Consider the following 15,270-nt stretch of genomic DNA (forward strand, 5'->3'; position numbering starts at 1 on the left):
TCTGAAGACCTTATGAAATGTAACTGGTTCTATTGTAAAGCGCTCTGACACCTCCGAGAATACAAATGCTTACATATATTGACAAAGCCAAAAGGCTGCCAGCAGCACCAGGCTTATTGACTGTCTAAATGCTTGTTTTTATACTCCTCTTCTACTCTACGTGGAATCCCAAACATGACCCACTCCTGCGCCAAGCCTACTACCCCTTTCCCACCCCAACCCTCACCTTCTCTACACTCCAAACCCCTTCCTCTGGATCGGAAAGAAATGTGACTGCGATCCCTAATAATGGGACAGAAAACGAAACTCAATTTGACCCATGCGAGCCGCTGTAGAGAGCAGCGACAGCAGGAAGTGCTGCTGCATGCTGCATCAGGAAATATGCTGTGTGTTCAGCGGCGCCTGGGAGGGTTTACCGAGCTCTGTTTAGCCGTCAGTGGAGTTTTGAGCGAACCTCCACGTGGGGTGTGTGAGCTGGATTCTGTTTTTAATATATGCCATGGCCACTGACCCAGAACCCGAGATGGGCGAGCTGACAGTGGACTGCCTGGTCTGCATTTTTTCCTACCTAAATGCAAAAGAACTGCTTACTGCAGCCATCGTCAGCAAGGTAACACTGTCCGGGAGGGGCTGAGCGCGTACCACATGAAGGGCACTCCAGTGAGACTTGTGTGAAAGTCTAGAGGAATGAGTGTGACGAATGCAGGTCTATGTGTCGGGGATTGTCCCGTGTCATGTGTGCCCCTCCCTCTCGCTCAGTCTGCCTGCATAAGAATCATTTTCCTTTAGTGAGCCGCCATGGCATGCACTGGCACTCGTACTGCTCACTTTAGGTGAGGCACTGATTGGGGCCTCTGAGTAAGAAACAACATCGCTAGTTTGGGAAGGTGATGAAACCAGCAACCTCATTGAGCGAGCCACCAGGAGGAGTGTATCTAATACACGTCTATTTCACGTAAAGTATGCAAGTATTTCTAATTCGCACAACAGATTTGATTCCTGCGTTCAGTGACAAAGATAAAATAAGTATTCCAAATCCATCAGTGTAGAAAGATTCCACGAAGAAAGAATGCCCCAGCAACAGGTTAGCCTGACAGTGCAAAAGAGACAGTTCAGAGTGTTGGGTCTGATTCAAAAATTCACAATTGATTAGTGCATATGGAGTAACTTAATGCTTTTATATTCGAGTGAGGATCTTGTATTACAATAGTAAATGTTTTCACTGAAATACTTCTAGGTGCTCCCCAGTGTGTCAGTCATGGGAAAATGAGGCACGGAGAAGCACAGTTGTACGCCTAAGTGCATGCAACCTGGTCGTGTGGTGAAAACAAAATTTGAGCCCAGCTGTCTCATGCACACCCTCTCCTTTCTTCAGGATTTTTTTTTTACAGAAATAGTATATTGTGCCTATTTGTTTTTCAAGAGCTGAATGAGCACACTGTATGCAATAAACGGCTTGAAAAATGCACTTATCACACGGTCAGTCCACCTAACACTGTAGGAAGTATTTCCTGATCCAATGTGGGCAACTGACTGATTCAAATTCAAAGGGGAACAACCGAAGTAAAAGGGCCAGTCCTCATGGGAGCTTACAAATGAAGACAAGGGAGGACTAACAAGCCTGTTAACGAATCAGAGGCCAGCATTTACATAGGACAGTGACACAAGCCAATAACAAATATGGACAGAGAGTGGGCGGGGCTTCATGTCCGTACTTGAATATAGCATGCCTCACAGAGCTGCGCCTGCGCTGCCCAGCCTCAACCCAAAAAGTATAAACCCTTAAAGAGAATATATAACATATAGATCAATCCATCATACACAAATTAAAATGCATTTCTGTATTTTCCATAGAACTCAGTTACTTTACCAGTATTTGTATAGTGCACGCCTTCCATTTGTACAGTTTTGTAGCACTTTAGGAGTGAGGGTGCCCTTCACAGTTCTGGGATTATTGTCGTCCAGAATAAAGGGGGTCTGTTGTATGTGATTAGAGAAAATTGGTCTATCCATTGTCAAGCCGTTTATATTGGATAATGGTTGAATAAGCTGTGTTTGATCTTGTCAGGGATCTTTAACGTGCACTACTTGTATGAATGTGTGTCAAATGACTTTTTGCATGGTTATCCACAGCTCCACCTGAGAAGGCAGTTCTGTTCAGAAGCATCTTTTGCTGATTATATGTTTGGCGCAGTGTTGTGCGCATGTGGGTTTGGGTTTGGTATGTCCAGGCTCACTTGTGAATGGTTTCAATATGCAAATATGAGAGAACATGGAAGTGGGGTTGGGGGTACCAGCACTCAACTGACTATTTGCAATGGTGCCCTGTTGTTCACATGATGGTACTTGGGAGCGTCCCTAAAGTGTTTTGTCAGGTTAGTGAAATGTAAATAAATTTATTAGTTTTTGATACGTGGAATTGTTAAACAAGCATTGGCATAGCCAATAGGTCTCGCCTTTGGGACCTCATAAGTGTTTAGTTATCCAGCACAATATCCTTGGTGCAACAACATCAACTGTTGCATGGACAGAAGCAGCAAAATACCAGTGGGGCAGCACACTATACTAAGTGCAGATTTTTAGCTTGTGTTTTAGGCCACGCCCCTATGGGCTATCCCCCAGTCTTTTAATCCCACTTAAAGCCCTGCATAGGTGGCACAAAGAAGAGGGCGAGCACAAGGCCACGTCCACAAATACTGAACTATTTCTCAATGATGGAATGAATTATATAACACCAATGCATTTAAGGGGGAAAGAGTCACTGCATAGGTCTGGCTGCAGGTAGAGTTAGACCTGTCATTAGTGCGGCAGGTGCAGTGCCATCGGGTCCAGCAGTGTGAAATGCACTCCAAATATGACTGCCTTTTACTACTCAGCAATCGGTATGAGTGCATTTCCGTCAGCTGCATGTAGGACTGGGACAGTCTTGCTGCTCCACAGGCTGCAAGATTAGGTAGGGAGAGAAACATGCCTGCAGAGATCTTTCGAATGCATGATAATGTTACATTCAATAAGTAATGTAATTTTGTGTTTTTTACGGAGGGAGGCCCGGGGCGAGTTGCGCTGCTAATTTCATAGGAGCACACTGACCTTACCTACAAATATTCTTTTAATAATTTATTTTTGTTCCAGACGCTACTGCCTATTCTTTATCTCAATGCTCCACATAAATGACGTTGCTCCCTTTCAAGTAGCTCCTTATATCTATAGCGCTTAGATGACATAAAGAGAGCAGAGGTAACGAAGATGAGGAAGGGCACAACATTAGGTCCGCCCAGGGTGCTTTCTTAGCAGGCGACACCGAATGACATCTTACATAGGGCAGCAGCAAGCCAGAGGGTTAAGGTATTGCACAAACTTGAAACCCTTGGGTGTGGGGGGGTTATCTTTAGCTTCAGTTTACCATCAGAGAATTGTGTTTTCTTCAAACTACAGTTGTCAGATGCTACTACGTAAAGAGTTAGCTCTTATCGACGATGCACAAAAGCACAGCGGGCAATGGCCACTGCCTTTTCGGGTGTCCACCGCAATTCTCTGTGCTTGTGGGTCTGTCACTGTTATTTTTCTTTCGAACAAAATGCAAGCAGCGCGAAACATAACTGGCCGGTACGTGCGCAGTTGTTTTCTACCAGCCGTGCTCACCAAGGCGCATTGCGCTGCGTGGGTGCCTGCTGGTCCCCAGTGCTGGCCGTGGAGAAAAAATGCAGAGCGCTCGCTCTTCAGGCACGCCGAGGGAGAATGCTTGTTTTTTTTTTTGATCCGACATATCTCTTGCTGCTCAGAAGCAAATGCCAAAGCCGTGGAGGAAACCTAGCACAAGGGCTCTGAAATAAGATACTGAGAATTATATTGCATAAAAAGCGTTGTACGCCAATTTCACTTTCTAAAATGCAGTTGTCGAATCTTTAAAGTCATGTCGAGAAAACAAGTGAGAAAAAAAATATGCCGAAGTACGGTGCAGTAGAAACATTCAACGGTATTTTTTCACATATTTTTGCATTACAGTCATCACATGCATCAGTCATCAAATCTATCCAGCGCCTCATCAGTGGCATGCAGCGCTACATAAATGCGATTACATCGCAAACAAGCAGTCTTCACTTTTCAAGCACTCGTGCTTGTGGCGGCAACCACCTTGCGGGAGCGAGCAGCGGTGCGCAGGGGCCATATGTTTGTAATTAACATGGCCGCGCCGCTGCTCGCTCCCGCAAGGTGGCTGCCGCCACAAGCACGAGTGCAGTGCTTGAAAAGTGAAGACCGATTGCTAAAGGCCCTCTCCTAGATCAGCACATGCGCGCTGCCTAGGCGAGACCTAAAAATATGGGAGTAGTGTTGAGGTGACTGCCCTACCCACCTATTTGGCTCTGGTCACTGGTGCTCAATTTAGCACCTGGGGCTCTGTTCAATGTGTTTTTTTGGTTTTGGGAAGAGAAAAATGTTTCGACAGGACTCAATAAGTTTGTGTTGAAAGGCGATCACAGTTTAGAGTTCACTGATAGCTGTTTTGCAAATTAAAACTGTGCTGTACGTATATGAGACATACTCTCTTGTCTGATTTTTTTTTTCTCAGTGCATAATGCATTTGGATAATTGAACCAAAGGCATTATGTGCAGTGTTGGGTATATGTGAAATGTTCTGCCTAGCATGTTAAGGAATGTCTGCCTATCCTGCTGGAAAAAAAGCAGAGTGGTGACAGTGCAACCCTTACAGATATATTTACATAAAGCATATAGCTGTGGTTTAATTAGGATGCTAAATCAAAATATAAGATAATTCACCAGCCCTTTCGCAATTGGTGGAAAGGGCAGAATAACTGATGCTTTGGTGGTCTTATTTATGTTTATGTTTATCAGTTTAGTAAAGCCCATGGCTGCCCTAGGGCTTCCTAGCGCTAAACGAGAGAGATGCTGGCAGTGGTACAGGTTAGGTGATCATCATGGGAACAACCAAGCCCTGAGTTTTTTCATGAAGCTAGATTCTCCCCAGGGCCGGACTGGGAACCAAAACCGGCCCTGGCAAAGTGCTCGGCCGGCCCCCGGGGCTTGGGGGGTGCCGCCGAGCTCTTTGCCAGGGCCGGTTTTCGGCCGATTTTGTTACAGGGCCGAAACGGCCCTGTAACAAAAACGGCCCCCAGGGGCCCAAAACCGGGCCCCACCCATGCGGCGCACCGGGGGATTGCCCGGTGCCCGCTACGGCCAGTCCGGGCCTGATTCTCCCTCCAGCGACCTCAGTTCCCTGGGCAATGATAGTATCACAAAAGGTTGTGCTGAGCTCTCATCTTCGTGCAAACTTGTAATTTTCATGTCAGGCACTTAAATCCAGAGGTATTGAGGGGCATTGGTGACAAGTTTAAAAAAGTGGATTCCGATCCCTGTTTATTACTGGGATTACCACACTTCATTAGCTGGCACAGAAACCAGTACAAACCTTTGCATTACAGTGGGTGTTGTGTATAATATGTGTTCCAGTTGTGACTATATAGATCAGGAGAACAGTAAGTGTATGTATGTATGTATGTGTGTATGTATGTATGTAGGACTTGAAACCCACTTTTTGCATATATATATATATATATATATATATATATAAGTATTTTTATGAGGTCTAGCCATTCAGAGAACACAGAGAGATACTCAGTTCTCAAATGTGAATTTGAAGTCCACACAGCAAAGGAGAATTTAAAGTCCGCCCATAACTGACTTATACCAAAATAGAAATGTACTCTCTTTCTGTGACACATATTTATGAGGTTCACCTTTAAAGTATGTAAAGGTGATGCAGAGATGTACTCCGTTACCCCCAAAGGGTTTGAAGACTACCCAGAAGCGATCTACAGGAGATATAGAGAGTGTTAGTTCCCAAGGAAGGATCTGAAGTTCAGCCTTAAGCAGGGTACATAAAACATGGTTAGTTATAAATTATTCAGTAAAGGATTTAAATTCAATCAAGAACCAACCAATTCATTGAAAAGCGGAGACTTACTAATTTCCTTTGAAAGACGGCATTAGCAGTACTCAGTTCTTGAAAAAATAATTATAAAATACAGTCAGACTTAATTCATAAGAAACATAGAGAATTTCTTAGTCCCCAACTGTCAGAGCCCGTTTGTGGAGCGACAGGAAGGAAATGGATGCTGGAGGTACGAAGCTGGAATTTTGTTGCAGCCCCCCCCCCCCCCCCCCCCACACACACACACACACTTTTTGCCTCAGTTTTAACTACTAGATGCTGGTTTTCAACTCTAACCGTGCACTGAGGACTGCTAATCAGGCCTCAGTGCTTCCCCCTAAAACAAGTAAAGTCTAATTGTAACCCAATTGACTTGGACTTTAGCAACCCTGTAAGTCACTGGTAGATGGTACCGCCGGTACCTAGTGCATGGGTACTAAAGAGGGTCCCCAAGGGATTCAGAATGCCTTATGCCATCCTAAGGGACCCACACACAAATTGCATATAGGCTGCCATTGCAGACTGTGTGTCATGGTGCAAACCATGAGTAAAAACCCAACATGGCACACTCAGTGCCATGCCAAAGTCACCGCATGTAATACATGTAAGTCGCCCCTATAGCAGACCTTGTAGCCCTAAGGCTGGGTGCATTATATTACATGTGAGGGCATATGTTCATGAGCAGATACGCCACTGTGCTGTCTAGTTCCGCTACTAGATGGTACAAGTGAACAGGGAAGTCATCTTAAGTATATGTACTGGGTGCTGGTTAATCAATGACTTTACTGAAAATGTAGTATTAAACACCTTGCATTAATAAATCTGTACTGATGCCAGTACTAGATTTATTATGACATGCTCCCAGAGGGCACCTTAGAGGTGCCACCTGAAACCTTACAAGTATTCTTGTGTACCTGCTGACTGGATTGTTCCAGGCTGCCACCACAGACATGTTTCTGACCCCCTGCAGGTGAGAGCCCACGCTCTCAGGAGGTCAGGAACAATGCCTTCTCTTGCAGGAGGTGTTATCACCTCATCCAGCAGGATGGCTAATGAGTCTGTATACCACCTCCAGAAACTTCAAAGCCTCTGCCGCCTTTTATATGCAACCGCAGCTTCCTCCAGACCTGGGAGATGCCACCCCCTGCCCTGAGGCCCATTTGGCACCAGGGCAGGCAGGAAAATTAGCTAGTTAATAGGCGTGTTCACTTTCAGGCTAGATACACACCTAAGGAGCTCTACCTGAAGTGAACACAGAAAGAAGGGTTCCACCATCTTGTTTTTGGCGGAATTAGGAACTCTGGGACAGGGTTATGCCCACTCCACGCCTACGTGGTTATATAGGGGGTGTAGTGACTCCAGGGCAAGTAACCCATTGGCTACTACCCTTCACTCCCCTTAACACTCCTAAATTGAGTATTTAGGTGGTCCCCTGACACCAGGAAAACAGATCAAATCAAAACTTCAACTACTGGGTGCCGAGGAAGACGATGAAGGACCTACAGAGCAAGAACAGAGGACATGCACCAAAGAATGGTGCCAAACCCTGCCAGACTGCTTGTTCTTCACCAGTCGCAGAAGTCAACGTCACTCAGAGCTGTACACCCTCCACAAGCCCTTGGAGGACCATCCAGCACCTCAACAACTGGGAAAAATCTCCTTTGGAGTGGAGGAGCCACTTCCCTGCACCAGCAGGCACCGATTGCAGTTGCCCGGTCCAGCGTTCTGTCAGCCCCAGGTCCACTGAGGGAGCAGCACCCCAGCAAAAGGTCTTGTGCTACAGAAGGTCCGATCCATCTCCCCACCTAGTTTGGAGTTGCCAGGACTGCCAAGAGCTTCCTTGCAGCAATACCCAGGGTACCAGAGCAGCTGCCACAACCAAGGCTTGTTCCATCTCAAGTCCGGACACCACCGATGCCGACAATGGCCTACCATCGAGGGACGTCAGGTTCCACGGAGCCAGCACTGAGAGTGGCCCTGTTGTTGTGTTTCCCCCCCTTCGTCAACTCTCCGACACAGAGTAAGAGCCTTTGACAGCGTGACCCCGTCAGACAAAACACCTACGCTCCTGAGCCCCACAGCCCGAGTCCAAGAAAACCGACAGTGTCCCTCTCTCCCAGAGACCCTCTAGAACTGATCCCCCTTTGGGTTCAGACCGACTTGTCCCCCAGTCCCTGCTTGCAGCCCCTTTCTCCAGGTACTGTTTCCCATTGACTTTAAAGGGTAGCTTTCGAGCCCACCATCGAGACCATCATTTCTGCACCTGGATACACGAGGGCAGACTGAATTGAACTGCTGGGTGTCTTTGGACCATGGCCCCCTACTTACCTTAAGTCCATAAGAACAGTCCTGTAAGTTGATTGTAAGTGACCCTATGAAGTGAATGTTTCTCCCGTTCGATAACATTACCACATTCGAGGCTCATTCCTCAAATCTGAAAGCTGTCATTTTCTACTATTTTTACTGTAAAATATGATAACGTCTAAAGTACTAACCCGATTACGTGATTTTGGTTCTAAAATTCTATAAAAAGTTATGTTATTTCTCTAAATTGGTCTTGAGTTTCTTTTTGAATGTGTGTCTCATTTATTGACTCTGTGTGTACTACAAGTGCTTAACACTACCCTCTAATAAGCCTCAACTGCTCGCCCACACTACCACTAAAGATAGCATTTGGGATTATTAATGTAAAGCCCTGTAAGCCAATAAGGGTCATTCTGACTTTCTACATGAAGTACCTCATTTTGGTACACTGCATAAAAAGCCAGCTTCCTACATTGGTGGATCAGCAGTGCAATACAAGACTTTGCATTTGCTGATATCACTTGGTCAATAGGTGATTCCACAAAGAAACCCCAAATTGATTTTAGTAGAAAACATTTTTTGCAAATTTATTCGAATTTTATTTTTTTTCTACATTTTTGTTATGTTGGGCCTGGTGATAAATTCCCCTAGTCCAACCTGTATTAGAAATTTAACGTGTTACTAGTCAGTTAGGCCTTAAAAGTCTATTTATAATTTTTGGGATAATTTTCTGAAAAGGTCTCAGCTGTACTAAAAATGTCTAGCACAGAGGATAGTGTTCAGGAGCTCAACCTGACCCCTTACTTGCATCTTGGTATGAAGCACTGAAGGAACATCTGTAAGGCCAGTAAGATAAAAAAAACTGGCTCCAATCCAGTTACAGCTCCAGTAGCTGCTTGCAAAGTCGGATGCGGCCAAAATAAAAAAGAATCCTAACCTTTCTGAAGAGGAGATGGACAGTGATGATGAATTATCAGTACTCAGGAGGATATATCCCCCAGAAATACCCCAGAGAATGAGGAATCCAACACTAACCTCTATCCTAAGCATGGACCTAGCGATAGGCCAGGCCACCCCAGGTACATAGAAGCACTAGAGGATCCAACCGTGGACTTGGAGAGACTAGCCAAAAAAGTAGCCCTTGAAGCCAGAATCCTGGCAATAGAAAACGAAAGGGCTGACATGATTTTAGAGCCCCGGAATGATGGCAGCAACAAAACAAATAGGGAGAGAGAGGACATTTTTGACCATACAGTCCCCCAGATCCCTAAAAAAGCACAGAGTAGCACCCACCCCAACTCTGGCAAGCAGAGGCAGGGGGACCCAGGATTAAAAACGCACTTGGATAATAGGGCCTGTTTTGACTGCCAGCAGTCAGGTAACTTGAGGTGTGACCCAGCCTGTTTCAAGGGGGTGGTTAGCACTGGGCTTTCCAGTGTAGCCATAGGGGATGTCCCCTCAGATGAGGATGCCTTCTTAACATTTTGCTGAGTGACATGTCCAAATGGGAAGTTAATCGTCCCAAAGGATGGGAGTAGGCACTTCCACCCCATTCAGGTGAATAGGATCCCTACCACTGTCCCGAGAGACGCATGTGCCAGCCACAACCTATAGTGAGTGACAGGTTGGTGTCCCAAGGCATGTATGTGCCAGTAGAGATAGTGAAGGTAAGAGTAGTCACAGGTGAGGTCACAACCAAACCTGTAGCCATAGTGCCGTAGTTCCCTTTCAATGTCATTTTGTGGCTGTTCCTCAGACACAGCCTTTGTGGAAGGTGAAGCCTCTCATAGAAATGTCACTGGCTCCAAGCAGTAGCATCCAAAAGAAAGGCACAATTGAAGTGTGAGATTTCTGCACCTGGCTGTCATCCGCCATCTGAAGGCACTGGTCTGAGACAGAATTAAGGAGGCAGGCCATGCCTAGAAAGTTCCTCACCTCGAACAATAGAAACTGCAGCCCCACCCCACACACCTTCCATCATCCAAACGGCAGTCTTCAAGATGCACTAATCAACAGCCTTTTACTAACAAGGTCATCATTGTATATCTAAGGGGACCTCTGTCTCCATCCTCTCTCACTTGAGTATCTGGGTCTCCCTCCTCCAGACAATGCACTTCTATTGTCCGATGAATCTGTATACACCCTTTACATTGCACCATGATGAATCAGAAGCCAAGCAAAATGGATCTCACTGCCCCAGTACTAAGACTCTCATCACATACAGAGACCTACTACCATACTTGTGCTATACACTCACTGCACTTACACACACTTTGACACGTGCATGGAATGTCAGCACTAGGATCTGGTGTTCGCATAAAAGCAGAAATTTAAGTGAGAGTGGTTAGTAGACTTCCATCCTCCCTGTCAAAGAGTAAAAGGTCTGGTCACACTACTGATTCCCAAAAAATGGGAAACACAGCCATCGCCGCTTTATGTAACCTGCATAGAGCATGGACAGTGGTCCTTTGCCCACAATAAGGGCATGGTTGGTCCACTTCTTAAGGTCACAGAACAGTTTTCTGGACTTCATGTTATCAGGGGCAGGCCTAGGCTTCTGCACATGTGATCATTTATTGTACTGCTAAGAACAAACACAAAGTCAGTATCAAGCAGTTCAGCAATTAGGGTAGTGTACACGTCTGTTCACCATGCAGGGGAACATTCCCATTCGAAGACAAGTGAAGGATTAATTTGTACAAAGCAGAGGTGTGCTTTTTTTGTGTGAGAGGTCTGCTTCCAAATGCCGCTGCCGGGATTGTCCAGTTCCACCATTGGTACAACACATTGCCACCATGAGTACTGACTGTTGTTTTTAGTGCTAGCACCAACTCGCCTGCAAGTTGTATTTTTTAAGGTGATGGCAAAGTCCCTGGTATGTGACTCAAATCACCTTCTCTGCCACGAGCTCCACCGAATGGAAAGTGCAAGATAGAAAAGTGCCATAGGTTTGGCTCACTGCCAAAAACACTTACCCTAGGAAGTGCACGACAGAAGTGTGCCTCAGCCAAGGCTCTTCATACAAAAGAGTCGAAAAGCCCAGATGGAGAGTAGAGAGCCCATGATGTACATTACTGAAGGGAGGGAAGAGACATATGGAACACACAGCATTAGGCAGCCAGCAATGCAGGCTAACACATGGAGGAAGCTCTAACTCACTGCAGTGGCACTAAGGTAGCATGTTGAACTAATTACATCATTGTAGAGATGTATCTACAACTTCAAGGTCATATTAACCTGGATAATAATTCTGCCTGTTTCAACACTTAGGGAAGACTGTATAGATGAGTTTTATTAACATTATTATTGCTTGTGTATTTAGCCACACACCAAACAAGCATTGTCAAAGCTAATACAGACAACACTATTGGCTTTACCAATTCTCGAAGCTTTTGTGCCAGCACTGGCAATTGCAATAGCGGTGGATGGTAAAAGTATTGCAAGGCAGAGGGAGCTGTGAAAGGGCTGCAGAGAAGAAAACAAGAAGTTGGCGAGGCGGATGCACATCGTGAGTAGCTGGAGAAAGGCGGGAAGTCTCACAGACTTGTATAAGCTACCGGAAAGACAATGCATGGCAAGGAAGTGGGATGTAGAGTGCGAGGAGGAAGATGGGTTGCCCTGGTGAGCTTTTGAAGTGCTGCATGGAAGGTAAAGCTATGCGAGGAGGTGAACATGCTGTGGATGGGGGAGGAAAATGGCAGGAGAGGAAAACATGAGGGGTGAATGGGAGAGGTCCCCAAGAGGGCAAATGAGTGACAGTTGCCTCACCCGCAGCATGGTAGGATTCCCGTCATTGTGAACTTGCTGCCCCTTGGTGGACAGGCCACCAGATCAGAGATGGACGCTGGCGGTGCAGCTAGTGTAAACTGGCGTAAGCAAGAGCAACTCTGGATCTTCCCTGACTCTAAAGAGAGTGGGTGAACCAGCAGTTGGGTGAGGTGGAAGCTTTGCAGATGTGCAGTGCTGCTCCTCCTCCACCAAACTCTAAATAAGAGCAAACATCTTTTCGTGTGCATAGGCTGCAAGAGTGCTTATCCCTTGATGGGAGGCCAGGTGGTTCTGTAGCAGTGTGTATGTGCTTCGATGTGAGCGGCTGAGTGTGTGGGATCAGGCTTAGCTAGCACCCGCATAGGTTATCGCTATGTGTATTTCAGATGGAAACGTTTGAATAAACGTGAGATGAGTAAGTAGTGTTACACCAGGCTGGAGCCGGAGGATGGTGCTGAGGGATCTGCTATTAAGGCAGACCCAGCCACTTGACTTCAGCTTGTCTCTCACAGTTAGATGATGGTAGACACTTGAGAAATCCTGATGGAGGGTACCACATGTGGGATGGGTCCTCACAGGAAAAATGGGAGAAGACCCTTTGGCAACCAAGGGTGGGACACGGCAGCTCTAGTCTGTACATGAGCCATCGCTGGGCAAATTTATCAGACCACTGTGTTCCCAAACTGCTTGTGCAGCAGTGGCTAGGACTGGTTGGAGGGGTTAAGCGGGTGGAGATAGATTACACTTGCATCTGCATCTTAACTGCAGACCGGACTCCGCCAAGTGTAGCTCACGGGCAGGTGGGCAAGTAGCATCTTACGCTAGGAATGAGTGGAGGCTGCTAGGGCAGAAAGAATATATAACGGAGAGAATGCTAACCCTAGAGTAAATATCTCAATGACGCAGCTTTCTTGATAGTTGTGACGTTGTTGAAATAGTTTATTTTTACCAAATCCACCTCTTCAACCCATCATGATGGCCCTTGTGGATCTCATATGCGTCAGGAACTTTGAGCAAATATGCAAAGGATGGCACTTAGCCGCTCCTGTAGGTCATTATTTGGATTAGAGTGGTATCTAGGACGGTTAATATAGATGGAAGCGCTGATGCATGATATGTTTACTGTTTGAAACTGAGATCAACTCTGGGCATCTGCCACCTTCCCATGTATCTGCACTAGCCCCGTACTCTGAAAACTGGGCACCTGCTCCTTTACAGGTTGGCACCAGTCTTGTTTCTGCAGATATTATCACCAGTGGACAAGGACAGATCAGCTGACAGAGGAAAGACATTGTATTCAAACTGATAGAATGTAGGCAAGTCCGTGATAAACTGGTAACCAAAACAAGTTGCCTTCAAAAACTGTTAGCATGTGGTGGTTATTGCAGCCGATGTGTTTGGTCTGTATAGATTTGCTAATTAGATGTATGTGCATGAGCAGATAAAGATTGGTGGTGGGTTTATTTTCCTGGTAAAGGGGGCGGGTAGAAATAGCATTAAAAGTTGCTTATTCTCTATGTCCTTCATATGTGCCCTAACATAAGGTTCTTGGCTAGAGTAGGTAATTAACAGTTACACTGCTCTGTGGAGGGCATTAACCACTGTTAGCATCCTGTACATAGAACAATAACGCATAGTTCATTGCCAGTGTTTTCAGGTCAGCTGAAGGTGAGGAGCAGAAACAAAAACATTGTGTGGGAGGCATGTTTGTGGGGGGTAGGCCTGAGGTTCTCGAAGCCAATCATCTTAATGTAATTTTGCTGTTTTGCCTTAAGTATTGTAATCCAGATTTTACCTGCAGGCTCTTGGGTCTCCTTAATCAATTAATGAAAAGATCAGGTAGGGGCGGGGGGGATACCTCAGCAGTGTTGATGAAACACGATGGAAACCACACATTGTTTAATTATATATTTATTTAATATTTATTTGTAAGGCGCTTACTACAATGGGAATCGTCTATAATCTCCAGAACAGATACATTTTACCAATTTGTAAAAATTGTAGCTGCATTCCTAAGCAAACAGTTCATGGTCCAGCAGAAGTGAGTACTCTTAAGTTATGTTTATCCATTCACATGTTCCCAATTGGCCAAGCAATCACACAAGCCTTCTGTATGGAGTGATGCACTGTGTTATGAAGAACAGTACAGATGGTGACCATGGATGAACCATGAACTTCTGTGTACTTCTGTGATTGGTTAAAAAACAGAGACCCACTCTGCTTTTCAGCCGCTAATGATTTAGAGACCGATTACTATGTTGTGCGGAAAGCCTGAGAGCAGTGTTCGAATTCCCCTAGACCAGGTCGGAACCTATCTGCCTGACTCGGTCGGAAACATTTTTGACCGACCGATTACGATGTTCTCGGTCGGAAAGGAAACCGTTCGAACATTCCGAATCAGTTCCGACCAGCATTCGGAGAAACCTAGTCAGTCAGAGCCAAATTCTACTGCTCTACGGACAGCGTTTCCGATTGACAAATTACCTTGTCGGATTCAGACAGCCTTTCTGACTCGGTTTGTCCGACACAGAAAGGCTGTTGGAAACTGTCTTTGGGGGCTCCTAGTAGGCCCCCTTCATCCTGAGGCCTCTGGTTGGGGGCCTTGGGGATACCTATGGGGCCCCCCTTTAAAACCATTCAGAGTGTGGCAGCCACCATGGGGTGCCTGCGACAGGGTGCAAGGTTTTCTGCAACCACCCCTTTTCGCAGTGGGAATGGGAGCCTGTGTTGTGGGTCGGAACACATGCTCCCATTGAAGTCAATGGGAGACCTTCCGAATGGTGTTTGGAAGCATCATAATGGGACCGCGAGTTGGTTGGAACCGAATCTGACAAGGAGTCAGGCAGAAAGTTTTGCATAACATCATAATCAGTCCCATCGTTTTTATTGTGTGCCACACCCTGTCTCCCCACACTCTAGTTCGACATACACCTGTATGACACGCTGGACAAATGCTACAATTCTGCAGGACTTAGACAGCCCATGTAATCATAACAATTACATAAAGGGAATACCTCAGGTACTCTGTAATTGCAACAGCTGTGCTTCCGTACAACAATACTGTCCTTAAATGTATAACGACACCACCACTCCTTTCATGTAAGACAGCAAATGTGATACCTCAGCTGTGTGAACTATTATATAGTTCACAGAAGAAGACGGGGGGCTTCCAGTTTACTATTTGAAATAGTATTTTGTACCGAGTGAAATAAGATAATCCCTCTTATGCTTCAACACGGATCAGCTGC

General features: G+C 45.8%; 1 protein-coding gene across 2 annotated transcripts in view; it reads left to right on the forward strand.

Annotated features, from left to right (window-relative positions):
* The first annotated feature begins 331 nt into the window (after positions 1–331).
* The window catches only part of FBXW12 (F-box and WD repeat domain containing 12), a 164,486-nt gene continuing 149,547 nt past the window's right edge, over positions 332–15,270 (forward strand). The window contains exon 1 of one of the 2 annotated variants that reach the window (XM_085624555.1): positions 332–610. In XM_085624555.1, coding sequence (XP_085480681.1) covers positions 500–610 — 111 coding nt within the window. In that variant the 5' untranslated portion in view covers positions 332–499. The remainder of the gene's footprint in view (positions 611–15,270) is intronic. The other variant, XM_085624556.1, reaches the window with a different exon arrangement.

The sequence above is a fragment of the Triturus cristatus genome, chromosome 9 (genome assembly GCF_964204655.1).
Source record: "Triturus cristatus chromosome 9, aTriCri1.1, whole genome shotgun sequence".
Taxonomy (NCBI): domain Eukaryota; kingdom Metazoa; phylum Chordata; class Amphibia; order Caudata; family Salamandridae; genus Triturus; species Triturus cristatus.